Genomic DNA, 27,355 nt, shown 5'->3' on the forward strand with positions numbered 1-27,355 from the left:
TACAGCAGGCAGTGAAGAAGAAAATGGCATGTTGGCCTTTATAACAAGAGGAATCAAATATAGGAACAAAGAGGCGCTTCTGCAGTTGTACAGAGCCCTAGTGAGACCACACCTGGAATATCTGTGCAGTTTTGGTCCCCTAATTTGAGGAAGGACATTCTTGCTATTGAGGGAGTGCAGTATAGGTTTACAAGGTTAATTCCCGGGATGGCGGGACTGTCGTCTGCTGAGAGAATGGAGCAGCTGGGCTTGTACACTCTGGAGTAAAGAAGGATGAGAGGCAATCTCATTGAAACATATAAGATTGTTAAGGGCTTGGACACGCTAGAGGCAGGAAACGTTCCTGATGTTGGGAGAGTCCAGAACCAGGGGCCACAGTTTAAGAATAAGGAGTAAGCCATTTAGAGCGGAGACGAGGAAACACTTTTTCTCACAGAGAGTGGTGAGTCTGTGGAATTCTCTGCCTCAGAGGGTGGCGGAGGCAGGTTCTCTGGATGCTTTCAAGAGAGAACTAGATAGGGCTCTTAGAAATAGCGGAGTCAGGGGATATGGGGAGAAGGCAGGAACGGGGTACTGATTGGGGATGATCAGCCATGATCACATTGAATGGCCGTATGGCCTACTTGAAGGGCCGAATGGCCTACTCCTGCACCTATTGTCTCTTGTCTATTATCAGCACAAGTGGGAGTAGATATCTTTAGTGAATTTAAAGAATTTAAAAATTTTGAATTTTTACTTGGATTTTCGGTCTTTCTCAATGTACAGTTTTTCCCAAATTAGCCATAGTGATTTGTGAGACCAGAGTGTGGAAACAGGCCCTTCGGCCCAACTCGCCCACACCAGCCAACATTGTCACAGTTACACTAGTCCCACCTGCCTGCGCTTGGTTCATATCCCTCCAAACCTGTTTTTTATCCATGTACCTGATTAACTGTTTCTTAAACGATGGGATAGTCCCAACCTCAACTACCTCCCCTGGCAGTTTGTTCCATACACCCACCACCCGTTATGTGAAAAGGTTACCCCTCGGATTCCTATTAAATCTTTTCCCCTTCACCTTGAACCTATGTCCTCTGGTCCTCGATTCCACTACTCTGGGCATCTACAGGATTTATTCCTCTCATGATTTTGTACACCTCTATAAGATCTCCCATCGACCTCCTGCGCTCCATGGAATAGAGACCCAGCCTACTCAACCTCTCCCTATAGTTCACACCCTCTAGTGCTGGCAACATCTTTTCTGAACCCGTTCAAGCTTGACAATATCTTTCCTATAAGATGGTGCGCAGAACTGAACACAATATTCTAAATGTGGTCTCACCAACATCTTATACAAATACAACATGACCTCCCAACTTCTATGCTCAATACTGTGACTAATGAAGGCCAAAGTGCTAAAGGCCTTTTTGACCACCTTATCTACCTGCGACTCGACCTTCAAGGAACCATGCACCTGTACTCCTACATCCAGCTGCTCTACAACACTATCCAGAAGCCTACCATATATCGTGTAGGTCCTACCCTTGTTCGATGTCCCAAAATAGAACTTTTCTCACACTTTTCTGTATTGAATTCCATCAACCATTCCTCTGCCCACCTGGCCAATTGATCCAGATCCTGCTGCAATCTCTCGCAACCATCTTCACTATCTACTGAACCACTCATTTTTGTATCATCAGTAAACTTGCTAATCTTGCCCTGTATGTTCTCATCCAAATCATTGATGTAGATGACAAACTGTAACGGGCCCAACACCAAACTCTGAGTCAAACCACTAGTCACAGGCCTCCAGTCCGAGAAGCAACCTTCTACCATTACCCTCTGCTTCCTTCCATGGAGCCAATTTGCTATCCATTCAGCTATCTCTCCTGGGATCCCATGTGATCTACCCTTCCAGAGCAGCCTACCATGCGGAACCTTGTCGAATACCTTACTGAAATCCATGTACATGACATCTACAACTCTGCCATCATTGACTTTTTGGTCACGTCTTCAAAAAAATCAATCAGATTTGTGACACACGACCTCCCACGTTTAAAAACCATGCTAACTATCCCTAATCGGCCCTTACCCATCCAAATGCCTGTATAACCTATCCCTCAGAATACACTGCAGTATCTTACCAACTACAGATGTTAAACTCACCGGCCTATAGTTCCCAGCCTTTTCCCTGCAACCCTTCTTGAAAAGAGGCACAACATTTGCCACCCTCCAGTCTACCGGCACCTCTCCTGTATTTCAGGACGACTCATAAATCTCAACCAGGGCTCCTGCAATTTCCTCTCTGGTTTCCCGCAATTTCCTCTGATATATCTGATCAGACCCTGGAGTTTTGTCTACCTTCAAACACGACAGTGCCTTCAGTACTTCGACAGTAACACTGACTGCTCTCAAGACACTTCCAGTGACTGCTCCAATTTCCATCGTCCTACTGTCTTTCTCCTCGGTAAAAACAGAGGAGAAATACTCATTTAGTACCTTGACCATCTCCTGTGGCTCCACACAGAGGTGACCGCTTTGATTCCTGAGAGGTCCCACTCTCTCTCTAGTTACCCTTTTTCCCTTATGTATTTATAAAATATTTTGATATTGTCCTTAATTATACCCGCCAGAGCTATCTCCTGGCCCCTTTTTGCCCTTCTGACGTCCTTTTTTAGTTTACTCTTAGTTCCCGAAACTCCTCCGGGGATGCACTTGATCCCAGCTGGCTATACCTGTCCCATGCATCCTTCTTGTTTTTGATTAATGTCTCAATTTCCCTCGTCAGCCAAGCTTCCTTACATTTGCCTGCTTTGCCATTTGTTCTAAAGGGGATGTACACATCCTGAGCTTTCTTCAGTACACCTTTAAAAACATCCCACTTGGACGATGTTCCTTGCCCCTCAAATAACCGCTCCAGTCAACTTGAGCAAGACCTTCTCTCATACCCATTGGTAGAAATGACCCGTTTTGTGATCTGGTTTTCAAAGCTAGTGCAATAAATCATGGAAATCACCATGCATTTAAAACTCCATGAACCTGCTGATATTGTTCGAATGACAACAAAAAATGAAGTTGGCTTCAGTAATTTGATGTTCCAGCCATAATGTTTACATTTTTGATAGCTATTTTTTAGTACTGCTTTTAATTTTAGTTTCTTTCATCTAGGTGTTTGATTATGACTTCGGGTTACACGATGACTTCATGGGTTCAGCCTATCTGGAACTAACCAACTTGGAATTAAAGAGGTAACTGGCATTAAAGCCAATTTATGCTTCTTTTATAATAATAATAATAATAATAATAATAAATTTTATTTATGGGCGCCTTTCAAGAGTCTCAAGGACACCTTACAAACATTTAGCAGGTAGAGGAAAAACATGTAAGGGGAATGAAATAAATAGTAGAGACATGACTAGTAGGCAATCAGCATTCAAGTTCGTTCAAGTTGCATTTATTGTCACATGCACCAATTGGTACAGTGAGATTTGAGTTACCATACAGCCATACAAATAAAAGAACACAATACACAATAGGATTTAGCATAAATATCCCCCACAGCGGAATCAATGTTTCCCATCGTGAGGGAAGGCAATAAAGCTCAGTCATCTTCCTCTTTGTTCATCTGTGTTTGTGGCCTTAGAGGCCTCCGCTGCTATGGGCAGGCACTCTCGCTGGGATGATTGGAGCTCCGGCGTTGGAATGGAAGAACATTTTCAGCAACTTGGAATTTCTGAGTCGGCCACTTCTTACTGGAGACCGCGGCTCCGAAAGTCCCATTCAATATGGGGGGAATAAACTATAACACAGTTGAATCATTCTCAGCGGCAGTAATTTTTAGGAATTGTGAAGCTGAACCAAATCGGTCGCTCATTGGTAGAGTTGCTGCCTTACAGCACTTGCAGCACCGGAGACACGGGTTCGATCCCGACTACGGGTTCTGTCAGTACGGATTTTGTACGTTCTCCCCGTAACCTCAGAGATTTTCGGTTTCCTCCCACACTCCAAAGACATACAGGTATGTAGGTTAATTGGGTGGGTAAAAAATGTCCTAGTGAGTGTAGGATAGTGTTAATGTGCGGGGATCGCTGGTCAGTGTGGACCCGGTGGGCCGAAGGCCTTTTTCCGCGCTGTATCTCTAAACTAAACTTAACTAAAACAATCCTAGTTGATGCACCGTCTAATACATAAACAATCTGAAATTGTGTAACTCCCTTACTGAATTTCAGCAATGGTTCGATGACCAAATTGTTATTTGCCTGCTGCAAACCAACTAATTAGAGTGCCTAACCAAGTACTCTTTGATATCCAGAGGAATGCTTTGAGCAAATATTTTCGACCGAGCACCAAAATGTATGGTTCATAACTGGAGATTAGATCAGGTCTGCTTTTTATAAGATTGCAAATCAAGGTAATTTGGCACCTTGTACAAATGTTAAGATGTGAAAATATTTTGCGTTATTGTCTTTGATGAAGGAAGAATGATATATGGCTGAGTCAAGGTGACCTGTAGGGAAACTCTGAGCTGGTTATCATGACATGATTGTACTGCTATTGTTCTTCGCTCTCTTGATAGAAGGAAAGTATTGCATCTTTGGTAAGTTACAGCAGTGTTTTCTATACTTCATTTAAACTGCAGCCTCTGAGAAAAGGGATGGGTATTGTACCTGGAACATGATTCCCATCAAGCTGCTCTCTCTACAATGATTGCTGCTTGACAAATAATTTAAAATATTATGGAGAGACACACGTTAAGAATAAAGTGATCTTTATTGGCAGATAGAGTCCGACACTCGCGCGCTGAGAGTGAGCACCAACTGAGTCCTTGCAGTTGCAGTCAGGCACACCTGTGACTCATGAAGCCAACTTGCTGCCCAACATTGCCCATATTCCAGTTCTACTAACGAGGATTTGATCAATAACTGGTCTAACCACCAGATGGCGCCACATGACCCCCCCCCCCCTCCCTCTCAGAACCGGAGTGATGAAAACGAACAGGCAAACGGAGGAGGCGGCCGGACCTCGTACACACATCGCCCAAGGGTGGAGACACAACTGTCAAAGGCGAAGGCAGGAGCGGCCGGGATGGCAGACGCTCCCGCCGACGAGGCAAGGCCACCTTTACGGGCTCAGCAATGTCCAAATGGGCCGGCTTAAGGCGAACCACCAACACAGTCTTGCGCCGGCCCCCCCATGTCCAGCACAAAAGTCGAAACACCACACATCAATATATAATAAATTACCTCCAAATATGAGCAGCCCTTTCTATTAAGAGCATTTCTCCAATGTTACCAGCAGATTGTAAATTGCAATGTGCAAAATGTCAAGGGTCATCACTCATTAATGCCTTTAATTTATAAGGAAAAATCAGTCCTTTATAGATATTTTATGAATGCAATTAAGAAAGGACTGTCCCAGTTTTATTTGACAGTATAATTATTCTTTAAATAAGATTCCATATGGACAAATACGTCTAGTTTACATGTATCTTATATGTTTGCATTTCCCTCCCACAGACCTACTGAAGTAACGTTAAATCTGAAGGACCCAAGCTGTCCTGTTCAGACTCTAGGAAGTCTGTTAATGACAGTTACTTTGTTGAGCAGAGAAGATAATCCAAAAGATGCTGTAAGTTTGTCATTATATTCTTCAAAATGTAAGATATGCTAAAGTGATTTTATGTTACTTTTGATAGCATATGTAAGCGTTTCATGAAATGTAAAGGGTCTGGTTGCATATTTTGGTGCAGTCTGATGTTTGTGCCTACACGCTTTAAAAACCATTGCTCATTATGCTTGATGCTCATGTATCATACATTGTTTAGGATTTTGCTTCTCTAGCTTTAAAATCAATTAAGGAACGGTGACCCCCAAGAATTACAAAGTAAAATTCGAGACCTTGTCTTATTGTTTATATGGACCTCATTACCAGTGTTGCCCCAGTTAACACAGTTTAACTGCCAGAAATAAAGAGGCTAATGTAACATAAGCTTCAATATCCTTAATTGGCGGCCGTTTTTATGAATTCTCCCGTTGACAGAACTGGGCCTTTATTTGCTGGAGTTTAGGAGGTTGAGGGGGTACATTGAACCTTACAGAATAATGAAAGGCATAGTGGATGTGGAAGGATGTTTCCACTGGTGGGAGAGTCTAGGAGCAGAAGTCATAGCCTCAGAATTAAAGGGTGCTCTTTTAGAAAGGTTGAATAAGTTAGGTCTTTATCCTTTGGAGCGCAGAAGGTTAAGGGGGGACTTGATAGAGGTCTTTAAAATTATGAGAGGGATAGACAGAGTTGACGTGGATAAGCTTTTTCCATTGAGAGTAGGGAAGATTCAAACAAGAGGGAAGATTCAAACATGATTGGAGAATTAAGGGACTGAAGTTTAGGGGCAACATGCGGGGGAACTTCTTTACTCAGAGAGTGGTAGCGGTGTGGAATGAGCTTCCAGTGGAAGTGGTGAAGGCAGGTTCGTTTGTATAATTTAAAAATAAATTAGATGGGTATATGGACGGGAAAGGAATGGAGGGTTATGGTCTGAGTGCAGGTAGATGGAACTAGGTGAGAGTAAGTGTTCGGCACGGACTAGAAGGGCCGAGATGGCCTGTTTCCGTTCTGTAATTGTTATATGGTTATATGGTTTTATGTTTTTTTAGAAAGGATGTGAGGAGGAAATTCTTTAGTCAGAGGGTAGTTAATCTGTGGAACATCACCACGGAGGGCTGTGGCAAAGTCAGTGGATATTTTTAAGCAGAGGTAGACAAATTCTGGTTTAAAATGGTTGTCAAAGGTTATGTGGAGAAGGCAGATTAGAAGACAGATATATCAGCCATGATTGAATGGCGAAGTAGGCTCGATGGGCCGAATGGCCTAATTCTACTCATATAACTTGTGAACTTGTCATTTACTCTTCCTTTAGATCAAGGGTTCACAACCTGGGGTTAATTTACCCCCAGGGGTAAATTTTGCTGACCCAGGGGGTAAATTAGTTAATTCTGGATTTGTACATATTTTTTCTCATTGACTGACTGTGTTTGGTTCTGGTATATCAGTATCTGTTCATCATTAGTTGTTCATAAGTAAATGAAATAACATTTTTATGTGCTATTAAAGTTGTCAGGGTTAAACAGGACGAAAAAGGTTGGGAACCCCTGCTTTAGTCCCTTTCCTTGTTTCATTGCATTATAAACTCCCAGGTCATGACAGAAATATTTCAAATGTCATTAGAAACGGGAATAGTACCGGAGGATTGGCGTACTGCGCATGTTGTTCCATTGTTTAAAAAGGGGTCTAAGAGTAAACCTAGCAATTATAGACCTGTTAGTTTGACGTCAGTGGTGGGCAATTTAATGGAAAGGATACTTAGAGATAATATATATAAGCATCTGGATCAGCAGGGTCTGATTAGGAACAGTCAACATGGATTTGTGCCTGGAAGGTCATGTTTGACTAATCTTCTTGAATTTTTTGAAGAGGTTACTCGGGAAATCGATGAGAGTAAAGCAGTGGATGTTGTATATATGGACTTCAGTAAGGCCTTTGACAAGGTTCCTCACGGAAGGTTGGTTAAGAAGGTTCAATGGTTGGGTATCAATTGAATTGAATCCTTTATTTGTCATTCAGACCTTTTGGTCTGAACGAAATGTCGTTGCCTGCAGCCATACATGTAATAATAAAAAACACACAATAAACACAAATGAACATCCACCACAGTGAGTTCACCAAGCACCTCCTCTGTGGTGGAGTATCAAGATGGATTCAACAGTGGCTGAATGGGAGATGCCAGAGAGTAATGGTGGATGGTTGTTTGTCAGGTTGGAGGCCAGTGACTAGTGGGGTGCCACAGGGATCTGTGTTGGGTCCACTGTTGTTTGTCATGTACATCAATGATCTGGATGATGGTGTGGTAAATTTGATTAGTAAGTATGCAGATGATACTAAGATAGGTGGGGTTGTGGATAATGAAATAGATTTTCAAAGTCTACAGAGAGATTTATGCCAGTTGGAAGAGTGGGCTGAAAGATGGCAGATGGAGTTTAATGCTGATAAGTGTGAGGTGCTACATCTTGGCAGGACAAATCAAAATAGGACGTACATGGTAAATGGTAGGGAATTGAAGAATGCAGGTGAACAGAGGGATCTGGGAATAACTGTGCATAGTTCCCTGAAAGTGGAATCTCATGTAGATAGGGTGGTAAAGAAAGCTTTTGGTGTGTTGGCCTTTATAAATCAGAGCATTGAGTATAGAAGTTGGGATGTAATGTTAAAATTGTACAAGGCATTGGTGAGGCCAATTCAGATTCAGATTCAATTTTAATTGTCATTGTCAGTGTACAGTACAGAGACAACAGAATGCATTAATGTTAACCAATTCTGGAGTATGGTGTACAATTTTTGTCGCCTAATTATAGGAAGGATGTCAACAAAATAGAGAGAGTACAGAGGAGATTTACTGGAATTTTGCCTGGGTTTCAGCAACTAAGTTACAGAGAAAGGTTGAACAAGTTAGGGCTTTATTTTTTGGAGCGCAGAAGGTTAAGGGGGGACTTGATAGAGGTCTTTAAAATGATGAAAGGGATAGACAGAGTTGACGTGGATAAGCTTTTCCCACTGAGAGTAGGGAAGATGCAAACAAGGGGACATGACTTGAGAATTAAGGGACTGAAGTTTAGGGGTAACATGAGGGGGAACTTCTTTCCTCAGAGAGTGGTGGCTGTGTGGAATGAGCTTCCAGTGAAGGTGGTGGAGGCAGGTTCGTTTTTATCATTTAAAAATAAGTTGGATAGTTATATGAACGGGAAAGGAATGAAGGGTTATGTTCTGAGCGCAGGTATATGGGACTAGGGGAGAATACGTGTTCGGCACGGACTAGAAGGGTCGAGATGGCCTGTTTCCGTGCTGTAATTGTTATATGGTTATATGGTAATTTAATCTCGGTGGCCTTTTCACTATTCTTTTTTTTCCCTCTGCCTTTTTATCGGTTGAAAATCTTTTAGATCCCTTGTTTTCATTCAGTCATTGTGAAAGATTAAAAACCTGACACTTTTTAATTTCTTTGTTTATTCAATTCATTTGAGCATTTACGGCATTTGCTATTTGTATTTTGCTTAGATCTTCCATGGCGGAATTCTAAACAATCAATTTGGGAAAGAATACTTAATGTAAAATAAATGCAGAGTTACACTTTGTGGAACTCCTTGCTCTGTAAACGTCTAAATTGTGTTCAAAATAATTAAATAGATGTGCCCATGAACTCTACGGAACCCATGAGCAGGTTGTTAACCATATTTGACAATATAGTTGATTTAGATACGTCAGCAACATCCAACTAATATGGGGGTGAGTGCCAGGTCAGGCTGGACTTCACATTTAAACAGCAGAATTTGCTTAAGTGCAAAGCATAAACCACCCCTTGGCTACAATGGGATATTGAAATGCTGATGCTGATATATTAGTATTAACGTTTAATTTCCTTGGTTTCTTGAGGTGTTATTATTTCAGATTAGGTTCTGTCATTCAGCATTTTCATTAGGCAGTTCCTCCTTTTAAAGTCTGGTTAGTTAGGAATAAGCTTTTCTGAGCAATAATTAAATTCTGGAATTTAAAATAGAATAAACTCAGGCGATAAGTCCCTTAAAAATGCACACTTCAGTTATTGGGCTCAGGGTAAACTTTCATATTAACCCTGTGTGCTCTACATATAACTTTACTTCATTATCAAACATCTCAACTTTACAAGGCTGAACTGGTTATAATAAATTCTCCCGATACTCTCCAGTTTTTAATCCAATGACAGAACTAGTTGCTGTATAATTACCAATTATTATGATCAACAGTACAGCTTATTGGCGTTTAAATGTTTTGACCTCTCCACAGAGAATGATTTTAAGAAGGAATTGGACAACTACCTGCAAGGTAATGGATAGTTTGATAATTGTTTGAAATAGCAAAAGCATGTACTTAGCACCTTTCACTTCGTAAAATGTTTGAGGGCGCTTCAAAAACAAAATTTGACATTAAGCATGAAGATTTATGAGCAAAATTATCAAACAATTGTTGAAAGAGTTGGGTTTTAAGGTGTACATTAAGGGAGGAAAATACGATTAGACAACTGGCTTTTATTTTGCCGTACAAAATTGAAGTAACAAACAACTAAAAATATCTCGGCTGCTTTCACAATCGAGGACAGAGAAACGCACACATTTCAGAAACCTCAGGATCTTTACAGACTCCCTGTGCTGAGGTGTGCCACAAGTGATAATTTACTGCTTACTGCAAGTTTGCAGAACTCGGAGAAAGCTCCATTGGCAAAGTCAAGGGCCTGTCCCACCAGTATGCGATTGCATGCGTCTAGCGCGACCAAACGTGGTCGCTTGAGGCGTACGGCCGCGCGTGGCCGGTCCCAATTCGAACCGCGGAGGCTTATGGAGTTGTGCGGGGCTGGTCCTGACATCATACTCACCAATCAGCTGGGCAGGAGGCGGGCGGACTGAATTTGGACGTCGCACGGCGTTGGGCGGTGACGTCATCATGCCACGGCACGCCAGGTGGTGGCATCGCGCAACGCCACATGCTAGACGTACGCCGTCAAGATGCTGCGTACGCCGTCAAGACGCAGCGTACAACGTCAAGACGCTGCGTACGCCCTCAATGCACCTGCGGGCCGACAGGCCGTTGGCGCGCGGAATTTTCAGACAGTGCAGGATTTTCGGAGCCCCCCCAGTCGGGACCGGCCCCGCACAACTCCATGCACCTCCGCGGTACGAAGTGGGACCGGCCCCGCGCGCCTCAAGTCTCACGTCTGGTCGCGCTAGACGCATGCAATTGCATGCTGGTGGGACAGGCCCTTTAGGAACAGATTTTTTATAAATGCAACGCATTTCTTAATGCTGAAAGGTGCTTTTAGCTTAGATTAGATTAGATTAGATTAGACTTTATTAATCCCCTTATTCAGGGGAAATTCAGATGTCCTTGCAGCACACTAATAAAAATACAACATAGCATTCAAGAAGAAATTCAACACCAAAACACAAAAACATCCAAAGTCCAGTTATTTTGTTCAGTGTAGGACAAGCAAAAATCTGGTATTTGTGAGAGTTGTAATGCTCCTCATTGTCCTTAAGTTTCTTCCTTTTGTGCTTCACACAAGCATGCTGTCTCTTGCAGGTATTTACCATTAAAAGCCATGGCTGGTTCCCCTGCCACCATTCCAACATTGTTGCATGCATATATTTCATGCCAATACTTGCCAGCAATTGAAAGAAAATAATTGATATTATGGTGTGACTATCATGGGCTCGTTTTGTAATTGTACATTTTTACATTTCTTGTTTTTTTCTGCACAGCATGCTCTAAACAATCGTGTAGGTTTGTGTAATTTATTTATAATTTGTTTATTTTGTTGTCAGATTCTATGTGCCTGTCATGCTGCTGCAAGCACGATTTTCATTGTAACTGTACCTCACTGTATTTGTGCACATGACAATAAGCTCAACTTGACTTGAACTGATAGGGTAAAAACAGGGATGATATATATTTCCACCACATTTTGTATTTTGACCTGTGGGTCACGGTCTAAAATAGGGGGTTTCAGCCATTCTGGGCTGAGGCTGAGCAGAATATTTTCTCCAAAAGTTAATAAATCTTTAAAATTCACGACCTGAGGTGCTGTCACTGAATATATTCAATGCAGAGATAAATCAATTTTTTGCTATTAAGTGAATGAAAGGATATGGTTTTGCGCTGAACACCCAAGCATCGATTCATTGAATGTCAGAGAAGGCACAGGGATGGCGATAATTGGGAATTAAGTACTCCAGGGTTCTCCACATTTGAAGGAAGGACGGGGAAAAGAGAAGAGGAACTGGGGCATCACTGTTAATGAGGGATAGTATCAGTACGGTTTAGAAAAAAATCTTGGCTCAGCTAATTGTAGTACAGATTTAGAATCAAGTTGGATAAAGCTGGGAAACAGAAGGAGAAAGAAAACATTGGTAGGAATTGTTTCGGAGCCTCCAAACAGAACTAGTAAAATAAGGAATAAAATAGTAAGATTAAACGAGAACTTACCAGTTTGAAGTTTGATCTTTATTTTATGAGGAGTTACGATGAGGGATTATGTGAAGAAGCCCGCCAGGCGCATGCGTTGTCATTCTTCAAAGCAGCGGTGTGAAATCACAGATAACTGTAATGACTATACATAGTAAGATTAGAGAAGAGGTACCAGTTAAGTATATGATCAGGGTGGGAGCGGAGGGCACGTAATCCCTCATCGTAACTCCTCATAAAATAAAGATCAAACTTCAAACTGGTAAGTTCTCGTTTAATCTTACTATTTTACTTCGGAGTCACGTGAGTGACTACGTGAAGATTTTAAAGCTCTGTGATTTCATGCCGTGGAACGAGTCCATGCATCACGTCTGCCTTGACTGTTGGGAGGAATTGTGTTAACATAATTTGGATATGAATTCGACATTGAAATCATAAAATATTTAACACAAGTTTATAACCCCTTTATATGGGTTTAAATTAATTACAGAACTTAAATTGTTTCTGCAAATGTTCCAGGTTTCATTACTGGTTTATTACAAAATAATTGGAATGTTTTCCCCTCCAGACCATCCTGCTGCCTCGAGGATTTGGTCCACTGGTACATCCAACTGTATTGCTGCCGATGTAGCTGCAGCCCTGGTGGAAAGAGATTTTTAAAATTTTAGTATCCACCCCAGCCTGTGTTAGCAACTGTTTCAGCCATCTTGAGATGGTCTGGACCGTCACTCTTGGTGTGGTTGCTAGTGGCTGATCAAAATGTGCCTTTTCATTGCCTCTTAGGATTCGTTTTCTCCACGTATAACGACAGATGTTTTATTATACACAGACGGCCATCTGTTGGGTAAGACCTAATTGTATATTGAGGCCTGCTGATCCCTTTTCTGTTCTGCTTACTATCTCATAAATATGAAACAAAATATTTTCTGTTGAGAAAGTCATGTTGTCCAGTCTATTTTTTGCAGTGACTGTATCCTCTGTGCCGTGACCAATACCATTAGCATGACTGTTTAATGTCAGTCTATGTAGGGACAGAACTGTTGCTGGAGACCAATTCCTGAGCATCTTCAGGATTATTCTCACATCCCATTTATGGGAGTATCTGGTTCCCCTCATAGGTTTTGTACCAGTGGGTCAGTCTCAACAGTGTAATGGTCTGTCCCCTGCCATAGGTAAGTCGATAGAGCACTTCTGGCGCAGTTGATGGCACTGTAACTAAGCCCCTCCTCGTAGTGGAGGCCTGCCAGATATTCCAGAACAGATGGGATGTTCATGTCTTGATACCACTGAGAACCATGGTTGTGTAGGCCAATCGGGTACTACCAATTCCAGATGCAGAGTCTAGTTGTATTTCTTTGATACCCGACTGATCTCTCTGGATACACCATTGCCAATTTGTATAGCCAGATTGTCACAGATGTCAATTTGTTTCCACCCTGTGGTTAATGTATGCTACCACGGTGGTATTAGTTGCTCTGCACCCAAAGGTACTGGCATCAGATTGCAGTACAATGGAAAAGGTTACTGACAATGTTTGGATAGGAACAAGGCCAGATGTTATCTATCCACCATTTAGTTCCATTTTAGCCTGATTGGTAGTTTACAGATCTGTCAAGTGACCTGCATAATTTAGAGTGCTTGTATTTTGCTCTCTGTGTGTTTTGGTAATGTAGAGGTCCAAATTTGTGTGGCTGGAAAGGCAGCCATCATTATGCCAGTTACTTTAGCTACCAATCTGATGGATGGTTTGCTGATGTCAGTGAGGTTATTATAAGCCTCTATTAAACCTGTAGCCTTTTCCTTAGGCAGAGTCACCGACATGTGAACTTAGTCAATGGTGAAACCCCAGGCAGTCCACAGTAGTGGAAGACGTTAGTTTAGATTTAACTGGATAAATGAATCCCAGTTCCCCAATAACTTTTTTGTGGCTGTTACAGTTTGTTTGGCCAAATCCAAAGTTTTTGCCCATAATGAGTATGTCATGTAAATATGCCACAACCATGTGTATACGTTTCCGTAGAAACGCTTGGGCTGGTTTCAAATTTTTTGTGAACAGCCTGGGCTGATGATAACCCATTTGGCAATGCTTTGTACTGCTAGTTGTCCCATCCAGTTGAATTTAAGTAACATCTGTGGTCACCTCGTATAGGCACTGAATAGTAAGCATCTTTTAAAATTGATGCTGACCATTGAAGTGACCTTTGGTAATTATTTGTTAAGCAGTAACAAAGGTATCTATTTTGTCAGATCTATGATGATGCGATGACCATCATCTTTTTGTTTTGATAGATAAATTGGACACGAATTTTAATGGTTCGTGTTGAGTTTTCTCAATTACACCTTTTATGTAAAGCCGTTTCAGTTCAGCTTGCGCTTTTGATTTCCTTTATCAGAAGCACGAACATTTGGTTCAGTATATGCTGAACTGGAGGGCTGTACTTGTGTATAAACTCTGTTGTATATCCCTGGATACTGCTTAAGATGTAGGTATTGGTTTTTATCATGCTCCATGCATTCAGAAGAGAGTGTATCTCCACCCAAATCTCCGTGCCCACTGTTTGTAGGGAACCAGACCCACCTACCTCCATGTTACTAGTGGCAGGTTTACCTTTTTGTAGGTTCTTCGCTGTTGTTGTAGCGCTTGGTCTGGATTTACGGTTTGGTTGGCGTTGGAGGTCCCGCATCTTCTAGGAAGGCCGGCCTGGGCCATGGCCTTAAAAAGACTCATGTTTTGAGTACCGGTCCTTCGAGCTTTCACCAGTTCTCTGGTGGGTGCTTGGGGGTGCCAGTAGGTTCTCTTGTTCCTGCACCCCCTGCACTCTTGTCTTTTCTTCTGCGGACCCCTCTTCCAGGTCAGCCCAGAACTGACCCGCAGTGCTCCCCTCTGATGGGGTAGAAGCACTGTGCAGCCCTCAAAGAGGTACTGCTGTGGGTTTATCATAGGGCCCACAGTGACCCGACTCCATCTCCTGGAGTCTGTCACGTTGGAGCAAAGCTCCATACACCGCTTCTTCCCGCTCCAGCGCTCTCGGGCGCTGGCCGCCGGCGGTTATGCAAAGTCGGACCCCTCTGAGTCCACGACCTTGTTTGTTTTGTGTCTAGCCTTACCGCTCGGCCGCATGGATCTGGCCGGTGCGGGGGCGACATCGGGCACAGCTGATCCCACTACGGGTGATCCAAGTGCCGCTGGCTGCTGCTGGCTGCCCGCTGCTCCACGGTCCTCCTTCTCCAGCTTTGTCCTTCCTTCTGTGGAGTGGATATGGCCGGTGTGGAGGACATCTGGCACAGCTGATTACATCTAGCCCACCAGCTTTGTCGCAGCCCGTTGTTTCTGCACCTGCAATCACCATAGAAATGTAAAAAAGAAAACCGCAGCTCTTACCTGCAGGTCCAAGTTGTTGCTGTGGGGTGAGCGTCGTTCCACCCGTCTGCTGCCGTTATTGACTGGTCAAAATCAACGGCTCTATTTGAATGGTCTCCCGCCCGGCCGTGGTGTTCTGGCTGGTGCGGGACCAGGTCAGCACTGCTCTCCTTATAACGGGAGTTAAACGTGCCTATGGCGGCTGCTGCTGCCGGCTGCCTCTGTCTTCCCCAGCCAGCTTTACTAGCAGCACTATGGACAGTCCTTTGTCCAGCTTCCCCTCCTGTACATACCCAGTGTGGGGGAAACATTAGTTTTTCTTCTTTTTTTTTGCTCCCTCTCCCGCCCGTTGCGGGAGCGAGTCGGGAGCGAAAGTTGGGCACAGCTATTCCTATTACGGGAGCCAACTCTGGTCGCAGCTGTTGTCCCCTGTTGCGCTTACTCCACCTGGCTTAGCCACGGCAGAAGCGCAATCTCATTTTGTACCCTAATTTAAAAAAAAGGGGGAAAACACTAATACAACCTACTTTTGTGTAGGTTATTGGCTCCGTTTTTCTCCACCCGTATGGGGTGAAGTTGGCACTCGCTCCCGTTATGGGAGATAGTGGTGCCGACTTCCGTTGCTCGGCGTTCTCTTCCCGGAGCTGAAGTCGCACGAACTCCCGCTAAGGGAGACTGTCGTGCCACCGGCCGTTGCTGGCTGCCTGCTGCTTGCAGACTCCTCCCCCGCCAGCTTTCAACAGCCTTCTGTAGAAAAAAGGTAAGTATGGAAACGATGTTCCTTTACCTTACTGTTGCAGGTTCGAAACCCTGCCGTTCGGGAGGAACGTCCTTCCTCCCGACAATGACGAGTTGCAATGCGTGTAGCGTAATGACAACGCATGCGCCTGGCGGGCTTCTTCACGTAGTCACTCACGTGATTCCGAAGTAAAACAGGAAATAAAAGGTGCATGTTCCAGGCAGGGGCGGATTAAGGGTCACTGGTGCCCTAAGCACTGACCAATCTTGGTGCCCCCCTCCTTTCCACACTGACCCAGTCCATTTTAGTTGTTGACCTTGTGGTACACCTGAGAAGCCAACCCTAGGGTGCACCATGATCAAGAAACAGAACATTATGATCAATTTGCACTAGTTTTATCAATTTTTTTTTTTTTTTTACAAATCTTCATTTGTTTTTTTTTCTTTTCACCCTTTTCCCAACTTTGTGGTGCCCCCTTTGGCCCTGGTGCCCTAAGCACGTGCTTAGTCTGCTTAATGGTTAATCCGCCCCTGGTTCCAGGGGTAATAGAGTAATCATGGGTGAGTGTTATATGCATATGGACAGGACAAATCAAATACCAACTGCAGGCATTGTCAATGAGATACACCTGACTAAAATATTCAAACCTTTTTTATAATTGCTGAACAGAAATTTGTTATCATTGCTGAACAGAAATTGTAGTTAATATGGATGATATATAACCCCTTGTTTTTTCCTTTTCTCATTCCATTTTATCAATTTCTTTTTGTTTTTGGTTACCTAGTTGCAGAATGCACGTCTTCTGGAGGCCCACAAAAAGGACCAGCTGTGGAGAGGGGTTGCCACTATCACTCTAATTGAGGGGAAAGACTTGAGATCTATGGATCCAAATGGGCTCAGTGACCCATATGTAAAGTTTAAAATGGGCTGTCAGAAATATAAGAGTAAGGTAATTCAAAATTAACATAACGATAACATTCAAGTATTATAATTCCAAATATAAATATAGTATTAAAATGTTTTGCATGTTCAATCAAAGTCTACCTATTTGATAATTTTAGTGGACAAAGTGTACATTCTATATGGAGATAAGAAATATTGGTGTAAGCATCTCATCAGTGCCTCATTGGTCTCCTAATCTGAGGAAAGACATTCTTGCCATAGAGGGAGTACAGAGAAGGTTCACCAGACTGATTCCTGGGATGGCAGGACTTTCATATGAAGAAAGACTGGATAGACTCGGCTTGTACACGCTGGAATTTAGAAGATTGAGGGGGGATCTTATAGAAACTTACAAAATTCTTAAGGGGTTTGACAGGCTAGATGCAGGAAGATTATTACCGATGTTGGGGAAGTCCAGAAACAACGGGTCACAGTTTAAGGATAAGAGGGAAAGTCTTTTAGGACCGAGATGAGAAAAAAAAAAATTTACACAGAGAGTGGTGAATCTGTGGAATTCTCTGGCACAGAAGGTTGTTGAGGCCAGTTCATTGGCTATATTTAAGAAGGGAGTTAGATGTGGCCCTTGTGGCTAAAGGGATCAGGGGGTATGGAGAGCAGGCAGGGATGGGATACTGAGTTGGATGATCAGCCATGATCATATTGAATGGCGGTGCAGGCTCGAAGGGCCGAATGGCCTACTCCTGCACCTATTTTCTATGTTTCTATGTGCCTGCTATGGGGTGGGAGGTTGCAACCTTCACGTGGTCCGCCCTGTTTCGACGAATGCAATCAGCCTGGCATGCACAATCAAATAAGATGAAATAGAACAAGTTGTTTGACAACTTTAGGCTGTGCATGCCATACGCAAGAAGAAGAAGTGCCTGCTATGAGAAGGAAGGAACTGGAGATGCTGGTTTACACAGAAGATAGACACAAAATGCTGGAGTAACTCAGTGGGTCAGGCAGCATCTCTGGAGCAAAGGAATAGGTGACGTTTCAGTTCAAGACCCTTCTGCATACTGAGAGTCAGGGGAGAGGGAAACGAGGTATGAAAAGGTACCGAACAAATCAGAGCCGGCACTGATGGCCAAGGAGACCACAATGGTCCATTGCTGGTTGTAGAGGAGGTGATAACAAAGGGATACGAACAGTGAAACTAGCAGGATGATTAGGGTGGGGAAGGGACAGAGAGAGAGGGAATGCAAGGATTACTTGAAATTAGATAAATCATCACTCATACCATTGGGTTGTAAACTGCCCAAGCAAAATATGAGATGATGTTCCTCCAATTTGCATGTGGCCTCACTCTGGCAGTGGAGGAGGCCCAGGATAGAAAGGTCGGTGTCGAAATGGGAAGGGGAGTTAAAATGTTTGGCAACTGGGAATGCAGATTCCCTTCCAAATCATACATCATACTGATTTGGGAAAACCTTGCATGTCCATAATTTCTTGATCTAAATCATGGAACCTGCAGCCTAGCAGAACTTTAGGAGTCCCTTCACCAGGAGTTCTGCAGTTGTTCAAGCAGATTACGCACCACAACATTTTCAAGGGCTCATAGGGATGGATAATAAATGCTGGGCTTGCCTGCAAGGTCCAGATCCTACAATAATAATTTAAAGAAATTCAGTTCACTGAGAAGAAGAATATGTTGGATTGGATGTTTAAGGACATGAAAATCATTTTTTTCAGCATGAATCCCCATTTTAAGGAAAATATAAAGAGTTGTAATTTGGGATACCAAATTCTGCAGTGGCTCTTCTAATTAATTTGCAAATTAGTCTTCCACTAACCCAAAGCTTGATTGCATGCATTTGGCGCACCACAATTGCATCTTCTTATTTTGGAGAATGGAACAGAACATTATTTTTCTAATTTCAGCAAGAAACCATGGATTTAAAAATATATTTGGATGTGGTCAGAATGCAGCTTTCTTGTTTCTTGATATCTTAAGAAACCTATTTGGCCAGGGGAGCTATTTTGTATCTCTGGAATTATACTTAAGCATATTTTTGCTTTTCAGGTTCATTTGAAATAAACTTGGTAATTTTGTAGGGGGTTTCCTTGGAAAGAAAACTACATATAGCAATAATTGCAACAATCCCTGGATTGGCGGGACTGTCATATGAGGAAAGATTGAAAAGACTAGGCTTGTATTCACTGGACTTTAGAAGGATGAGGGGGTATATTATAGAAACATATACAATTATAAAAGGACTGGACAAGCAAGATGCAGGCAAAATGTTCCCATTGTTGGGCGAGTCCAGAACCAGGGGCCACAGTCTTAGAATAAAGGGGAGGTCATTTAAGACTGAGGTGAGAAAATACTTTTTTACCCAGAGAGTTGTGAATTTATGGAATTCCCTGCCACAGAGGGCAGTGGAGGCCAAATCACTGGATGGATTTAAGAGATAGTTAGATAGAGCTCTAGGGGCTAGTGGAGTCAAGGGATATGAGGAGAAGGCAGGCACGGGTTATTGATAGGGGACGTTCAGCCATGATCACAATGAATGGCGGTGCTGGCTCGAAGGACCGAATGGCCTCCTCCTACACCTATTTTGTATGTTTCTATGTTTCTAATTATTTTTTTAAAAACAAACATCAAACTACATTATAATACATAAAATAAATGGTCTAGTAAAATGTTATATATTTCAGGAGTTCTCGCTATATTGACTTTATATGAGTAAATTTAATGTAATGTAAATTTTAAATTACAGTGAACTCATTAATCTCCTCTCCCCAAAATGCTGGGAGACAGTTGGCTTTCTCCAACCAACCCTGTTCCTTCCCATCACATTCTTGGAAATCTTTTTCGATAAAAGTAAAACATGAACATCTGTTGTCACCAAGTTATTACTTTCTTAAATTTTCTGCCAACGGGTAACATTATTTCAGGTGTAAACATCTGGTTCCACCAATTATGCAGTTAATTAAATACTTTTTAGTGCCTACCAGGAAATGAACCTGCTTGAGGGTAAGACTAATTCCTACTGTCAGGCTATATACTTGTTCAGTCAGAAAAGGGCCTCCTGGTAATATTTTTTTTTGTTAATGTTTTTTTGTAAATGAGTGAACATTGTTCAAACAATCAAGTATGTGATTCCTGAATTCTATTAATTTATCTTCAGCAGTTATTTCATTGTTAACGAGAAAGTAATGTGTTATTAATGACGACCTATTCTGGCTGTAATGGCTTCTCTTCACCCCCTTCTCAGCTTGAGCTTGTTAGTTAGAATTATATTGATTGTAAATTGCATTGAGTGTTAAGCAAGTAACCGTGTTCTCCTTGAGCTGTCACCTGGTTTATTTACCTATTTAAACAAAGAAAATTAAACTTATGTGATATGGTAGTAATATTGACATTAATTAGCTCTAGTTAAGCAAAAGCTGTATATTATACATTTTGTTCAGTCATCACAAAGCTTTATTTTTTTTTTAAATATTTTGGGTAGTTATTTGGATTTTTTTATTGATTTTTAATTCTCAGGATTACACAACGATTTTCAGGGGATAAACAACACACAATTGACAGCACACCAGTAAAAGCTTTATATGTCAACATTTTCACAGTGGATATGCAGGTTCTTGCTTTAATTCACTGGGTACATTCAATACAAATAATAAATTCACCAGTAGAAAGATAAAAAGATATCCGGATTTTCAGTTCAGTTATTAAAGTGCACGCATTATTGAATTATAATAAAGAAAATCTTTTCTCAGTTAGAGTCGGGATCTATGAACATTTACTGATGCTTATTGCTAAAAAAAATCTAATTCGTGCAGACTTGCTCCTGTACTCAGCATTGCTTGGATTATTATGCTGGCAGTCATAATATTTGCATTTAATTCCATGCAACATATACACTACAAATCAAATGTGTATAAAAATTATATTTAATATGGTTCACTTTAAGTAGCTATGTACTTGTGCATAATGGGTACATTTACTTGATGTCAATGTTGGTGTGCTTCAAATTTCACTGGTTCATTCTTTTAAATGTGGTGTAAAAATATATGGATTATTTTAAACTCCAATTCTGGAGTAAAGAAAGTGTAGAAAAACATTGTTCAAATTTTAGGACATGAGAAAAAACATTGGTTTAAAATTACGGACAACAAGCTTTGGTGACTGTTCTTGTGCTTTGTCAATGTTCATAGGAAAACTAAGTTGAACAGGGAAGTCAATTGAAATTGGATTAAAAAAATCAGATGCGATTATTGGTATAATAACAAGGCCGCTTTTCTCCCCCTGGTGATGCCACAGCCAAATTAAACAAAGTCATATCACATGGAAACAGGCCCAATTGATCCATGCCAACCAAGATGTCAGATTTGCCCGAATTTGGCCTATATACCTGTAAACCTTTCCTATCCTGTGTAACTGTCCAAGTGTTTTTCAAATGCTGTTATAACCATATAAACCATATAACCATATAACAATTACAGCACGGAAACAGGCCATCTCGGCCCTACAAGTCCGTGCCGAACAATTTTTTTTCCCTTAGTCCCACCTGCCTGCACTCATACCATAACCCTCCATTCCCTTCTCATCCATATGCCTATCCAATTTATTTTTAAATGATACCAACGAACCTGCCTCCACCACTTCCACTGGAAGCTCATTCCACACCGCTACCACTCTCTGAGTAAAGAAGTTCCCCCTCATGTTACCCCTAAACTTCTGTCCCTTAATTCTGAAGTCATGTCCTCTTGTTTGAATCTTCCCTATTCTCAAAGGGAAAAGCTTGTCCACATCAACTCTGTCTATCCCTCTCATCATTTTACAGACCTCTATCAAGTCCCCCCTTAACCTTCTGCGCTCCAGAGAATTAAGACCTAACTTATTCAACCTTTCTCTGTAACTTAGTTGTTGAAACCCAGGCAACATTCTAGTAAATATCCTCTGTACTCTCTCTATTTTGTTGACATCCTTCCTATATAATTGGGCGACCAACATTGTACACCATATAGTATTAAACAAATTAATTTGGTTGTAGTATTGACCTCCTCTAGCAGCCTGTTCTGTACACCCACCACCCTATGAGTGAAAAAGTTGCTCCTTAGGTTTTTATTAAATCTTGCCACTCTCACCTTAAACATGGCCTCTGTAATCAATTCCATCGTTTTTCTTGTTATGTAAATTCAGATTAATCTGATGTATTAGACTAAACATTGACTAAAAATGTGCTTTTATTGTAATTACCGTATTTAATGAAAAAGTATTTAGTTGCCACTCTCAAACATATCAAGGAATATTAATCAATGCAATTATTAAAAATGTGTGTTTTATAATGTTGGCTTATGATAGATCTACACAAATTGGCATGAACTGAAGTTTGAGGGAGTTAAAAAAATGGAGCTTCTCAAAACTAGCAATTTCTGTCTGATCTACTTTGCCTAATTGGAAATTATTTGCAAATATGTTACTATATTATTTCCTGTTACTCGTATTATAAGTTTAATTTATTTAGTTCAGATATGTAGCATACTCAATAAAGTTGTGAACAACTTGTGTTAAATTTTCCAGGTCATTTTAAAAACTCTGAATCCTCATTGGAGAGAACAATTTGATTTCCTCCTTACAAATGAAAAGAATGACATCATCGAAATCACGGTTTGGGACAAAGATTCTATTAAAAAGGATGATTTCATAGGCAGGTCAGTAGTGATATTTTCGTTCTTTAAAACCCCAACCTTGGTTTTCTGTATAATACATATTTGTATTTATTTAGACATTCTTAAAGATATTGATATTACTCGGTCCACATTAACCAACCTAACCTCCTGGTGGCTCAGCACTTCAACTCCCCCTCTCATTCCGTATCCGACCTCTCTGTCCTGGGTCTCCTCCATGGCCAGAGTGAGCAACACCGGAAATTGGAGGAGCAGCACCTCATATTCCGCTTGGGGAGTCTGCATCCTGGGGGCATGAACATTGAATTCTCCCAATTTTGTTAGCCCTTGCTGTCTCCTCCCCTTCCTATCTCTCCCTCAGCCCTCGGGCTCCTCCTCCTCCTTTTTCCTTTCTTCTCCCCCGCCACCCCCCCCCCAACTCCACACCCCCCACAGGGTTTCGGCCTGAAATGTTGCCTATTTCCTTCGCTCCATAGATGCTGCTCCAGCATTTCTGTGTACCTTCGATTTTCCAGCATCTGCAGTTCCTTCTTAAACACCTATTGATATTCTAAATCAGTATTTTTTTTTTAAACGTATTAAGGGGATAATGATGTTAAGAACCAAATGCTTTTTAACCTATGTTTTGGGAATCTCTCCAAAAATCACCTGCTTTGGTTTATTTCTATATTTTTTCCTCTGAACTTCCTTCTCACCTACAAGATATATTATTCAACTTGTGGTGATCATTAACTCTTGTGTATGGCCTTGCTCTGGCAGTGATTAAGCACAAAATCTCTGAATTAGGTGCATCGACATCCCTGCATGTTGTTCTGGTTTGGTCTTGGGACGGAATATTTGGTGGTTCCTCTCATGTTCATCACCAAAATTATAGATCCTTCTATATTATGTTTCTATTAGCCGTCACAATGATGTCATTTCACTCAGTGAATGTTGATTGTGCCTTAAACAATCAAAAAGACTCTCAACGCTCTGACATGGATTCCTGCTTTTGTCCCATTTGATGCTAGCCACAGAATCTAACAAAATGTATACTTTGTGTAGAAATTTGAAACGATCAGTTCATAATTTCCTCCAGTAGGTGGCAAACTGTACCATCTCTTCAGAATGTTGCTGTGACAATGAGTCCAAGCGCGAATATTACTTGAGCATTTTAGACAAATTTTAATCCATGAATCAATTCTACTCTATTCAACTCCATCCATTCTACCTTTTTGATTCATACCTTCTTCTGCTGCATGATTATCTGCAAAAAAGCACCATAGAAAGCATTTTATCTGGATGCATCACAGCCTGGTTTGGGAACACCTCCATCCAAGACGGCAAGAAATTGCAACAAATTGTGGACGCAGCCCAGACCATCAGACAAAGCAACCTCCCTCCTATTGACTCCCTTTATACCTCACACTGCCTCGGCAAGGCCAACAGCATAATCAAGGATGAGTTTCACCCTGTCCACTCCCCTCTTCTCCCCTCCCTTTCACCCCTCCCTTTCTCCCCTCTCCCATCAGGGATTGTTTCGATTTATAATCAGAGTTGCGTTTGAAACTGAACACATCTATTATCAATGAACTGCCAAACAATGAAGCAGCTCAGGAGCTTGTGCTGGGAATCCTACCTACCCTGGGCACCTGCAACAGCGGTGTCTATCAGTTATGGCGACTGGCTGGCTCGCAACAACCAGAATCCGCTAGATTTACACTGAAAATGAATAAATAGGTTGATAAATGTTGTCTTTAGCACAAGCTCATTAGATTGCAAGGAATGGTTTATGATTCAAATATCAACATTTCAGGTGAATCAAGAAGGGTTAAATAATTGACTATGAATTTCCCATTGAGGATGGGATGTGGCTTGAATATTGTGGGGGGGGGGGGTTGGTTCACCCCCCCCCCACCCCACCCCCCAACTTACTTCCTCCCTGCCCCACACCCTCCCGTCTGTAGACCCGACGACCATGTTTGATGTGCCAACGCCTACTGGATTTCCTGATTGCTAACCAGTTTAACTCCCCTTCCAACCCCCATACCTTTTGCCCTGGGCTTCTCCATTGCCAGCGTGAGGCCACATGCAAACTGGAAGTACAGCACCTCACATTCCACTTGGGAAGCTTACAACCAAATAGAATGATCATTGACTTCTCCAATTTTAGGTAAACACCAACAATTTCCCCACTCCCCTTTCACTTTCTCCACCACAACCTCCTTTCTCCCTCCCACCCCTTGCCCCAATTGGACTCGCACCTATTTTAACCCCTCCCTCTCCACCTGCATTCCTTCCTCTGGCTTTACAATTCGCAACTCTTCAATGCTTTGGTTTCACACCTGTTTTTTCATCTCCAGCTATTGTCTAACCATTTGCCTGTCAAAACCTAATTTGCCTGTGTTCATCTATTACATTTCATGTTTTGTCTTGCCCCTCATCTCTTCCAGATTTCTCCCCCCCCCCCCCCCCCCGCCCAACTTTTTTTCTTCGGAATGTAGGAGACCGAGTGATGAGTTTATTCCAAGCCGCTACATTATTGAGACGTACAATATCATGGATAAAGCAAAGCCTATATCTTTTTCCCTGGGTAGAGGATTCAAAAAATAGAGGGCATCGGCTTTAGTTGAGAGGGGAGAAACTTAAAAGGGACCTCGGGTAACTTTCTTACTCGGAGGGTAGTCTGTATCTGGAATGTGCTGCCTGAGGAAACTGCTGAAGAGGATACAATTATGAGTTTTAAAAGATATTTGGACAAATATATGGATAAGAAGGGTTTAGATGGATCTGGGTCAAAGGCAGGCAAATGGGAATTGTCCAATATGCCAACTTGGTCATCAGGTTCAGGGTGGGTCAAAGGGATTGTTGTTGGGTTGTCATTCTCTTTGACTCTGACTTTTTTAGAAGTGGAATAAAATTCACAACTGTTACGCATAACACGTTCAGCACAATCAACATGTGGCAAATTTCAAAGCGTCGCTTCTGCTTAAATATGGTATTTTAATTAGCACCAAATTCTAACTGCTAACTTGCGCTGTTTCTAATTAGTAGTTTTTATTTTGAAGGCACATGATAAGAATTTGATATATTAAAGGTCATTAAGAAATTAGAAAGAAAAATGAAAATTTACAAACCTGGGGAAAATATGGTTATTCTTCTCAATTAAAAATATATCTTTTGGCGAGGTAATTTCCACCTTTCAGTTTTCTAGATTGGCCAGGCAGTTTGTAACTTTATCACATTTGGATAAGTTGAAGTACTGACAGGTAATTAATGATCAATTTCCTTCTGACAGATGCAGGTTTCCACAACTAAAGCTAATTGATCAGCTAATTTATTTTAGGTTTTGTGTGTATCACAAATTACTGCCACGTAGCGCACCATCCAATGGTGGCACTTCAGACTTCACTATAATAACTCAAGTAGTGAACTAAAAAACAATAATTCATGGGAATAATTGGAAAACCTGCATTTAAAGGGAAATCTCCTACACTATTCCATATCCGTTGTTTCACAAATTGATCCAAGTTGTATATTTCAGAGTTAACCTTGACTGTTTCTTTCATGCAATCATTCTAAAAAGGTAAATGTAGCCATTTGTAAATCACTGAGGTCAGTCTAAATCAAAGGTCAGAACTAATTGTTTGCAAATTTGAGTCCTGGCTCAATGACTGCAGCAACCTCAGTATTAAAAAGCATATGTCATGTCTGAAGAAGGGTCTCGACCCGAAATTGCACCTATTCCTTTTCTCCAGAGATGCTGTCTGACCCGTTGAGTTACTCCAGCTTTTTGTGTCTATCTTCAGTTTAAGCCAGCATCTGCAGTTCCTTCCTATACATATGCAATTTGGCTGTAACATTTGGCATATATTAGAGACGTGTCTAAAATTCAACATTAAAATTCAACATACTAAATGCTGAGGCATTGTGCTTTCTTACACCAGATCTAATATAAACAAAACAATGTGCCATTAAAGTGGGTGTCGGATTGGAGAACCCTTGGTGCCTGCATGCAAGTGGTATGTTGTTAGTGGCAAGCCAAGAAGGCTCATAAACAAAGGAGGCTGCATCGGGAGCACTGGATTCAGTAAATTCGGTTAGAGGAGGTGCATGTGAATTATCCCACCTAGGGGTGAGGGAGGAGGTGTAGGGACAGATGTTACATCTCCTGTGGTTGCAGGGATAAGTACCCATAGAGGGGACACTTTGGATGGGAATGGATGAGTGAAACAAAGAGTTGTAGTGGGTGGTCTTTCTGGAAGAGAGTGATGATGGTAAAACGTGACTGGTGGTGGGATCATTTTAAAGGAGGTGGATGTATTCAACAATGATGTGTTGGGAAAAGATGTGTAGACTGGTGGGGTGAAAGGGGAGGATCAGGGGTTACTCTATCCTTATTCCGTCTTGGGGGGGAGGAGGGGGAGCGAGAGCACGAGCACAGGACACAGAGGAGTCATGGGTGCAGGATCCATCCACAACCACATGTGCGGGAACCAGGTTCATCGACGAGAGAGAGCATCTCAGAAGTCCTAGCGTGGAAAGCCTCATTTTTGGAGCAGAGAAAATGAGAGTAAGTGTTGGCGTCCTTGTAAAAGGCAGGATGGGTGGATGTGTAGTCAAGGTATTTGTGGAAGTCACTGGTCTTGCAGTAGACATCAGGCCATAGTCTG

At 41.9% G+C, this 27,355-nt stretch overlaps 1 protein-coding gene across 4 annotated transcripts in view; it reads left to right on the forward strand.

The window, feature by feature from the left end:
• The window catches only part of LOC129695891 (multiple C2 and transmembrane domain-containing protein 1-like), a 426,884-nt gene that overhangs the window by 134,681 nt on the left and 264,848 nt on the right, over nt 1-27,355 (forward strand). For 3 of the 4 annotated variants that reach the window (XM_055633328.1, XM_055633326.1, XM_055633330.1), the window contains 5 exons: nt 3,148-3,227; nt 5,496-5,607; nt 9,853-9,891; nt 16,909-17,073; nt 22,597-22,727. In XM_055633328.1, coding sequence (XP_055489303.1) covers nt 3,148-3,227; nt 5,496-5,607; nt 9,853-9,891; nt 16,909-17,073; nt 22,597-22,727 — 527 coding nt within the window. The remainder of the gene's footprint in view (nt 1-3,147; nt 3,228-5,495; nt 5,608-9,852; nt 9,892-16,908; nt 17,074-22,596; nt 22,728-27,355) is intronic. The other variant, XM_055633327.1, reaches the window with a different exon arrangement.

The sequence above is a fragment of the Leucoraja erinacea genome, chromosome 3 (assembly GCF_028641065.1).
Source record: "Leucoraja erinacea ecotype New England chromosome 3, Leri_hhj_1, whole genome shotgun sequence".
Taxonomy (NCBI): Eukaryota; Metazoa; Chordata; class Chondrichthyes; order Rajiformes; family Rajidae; genus Leucoraja; species Leucoraja erinaceus.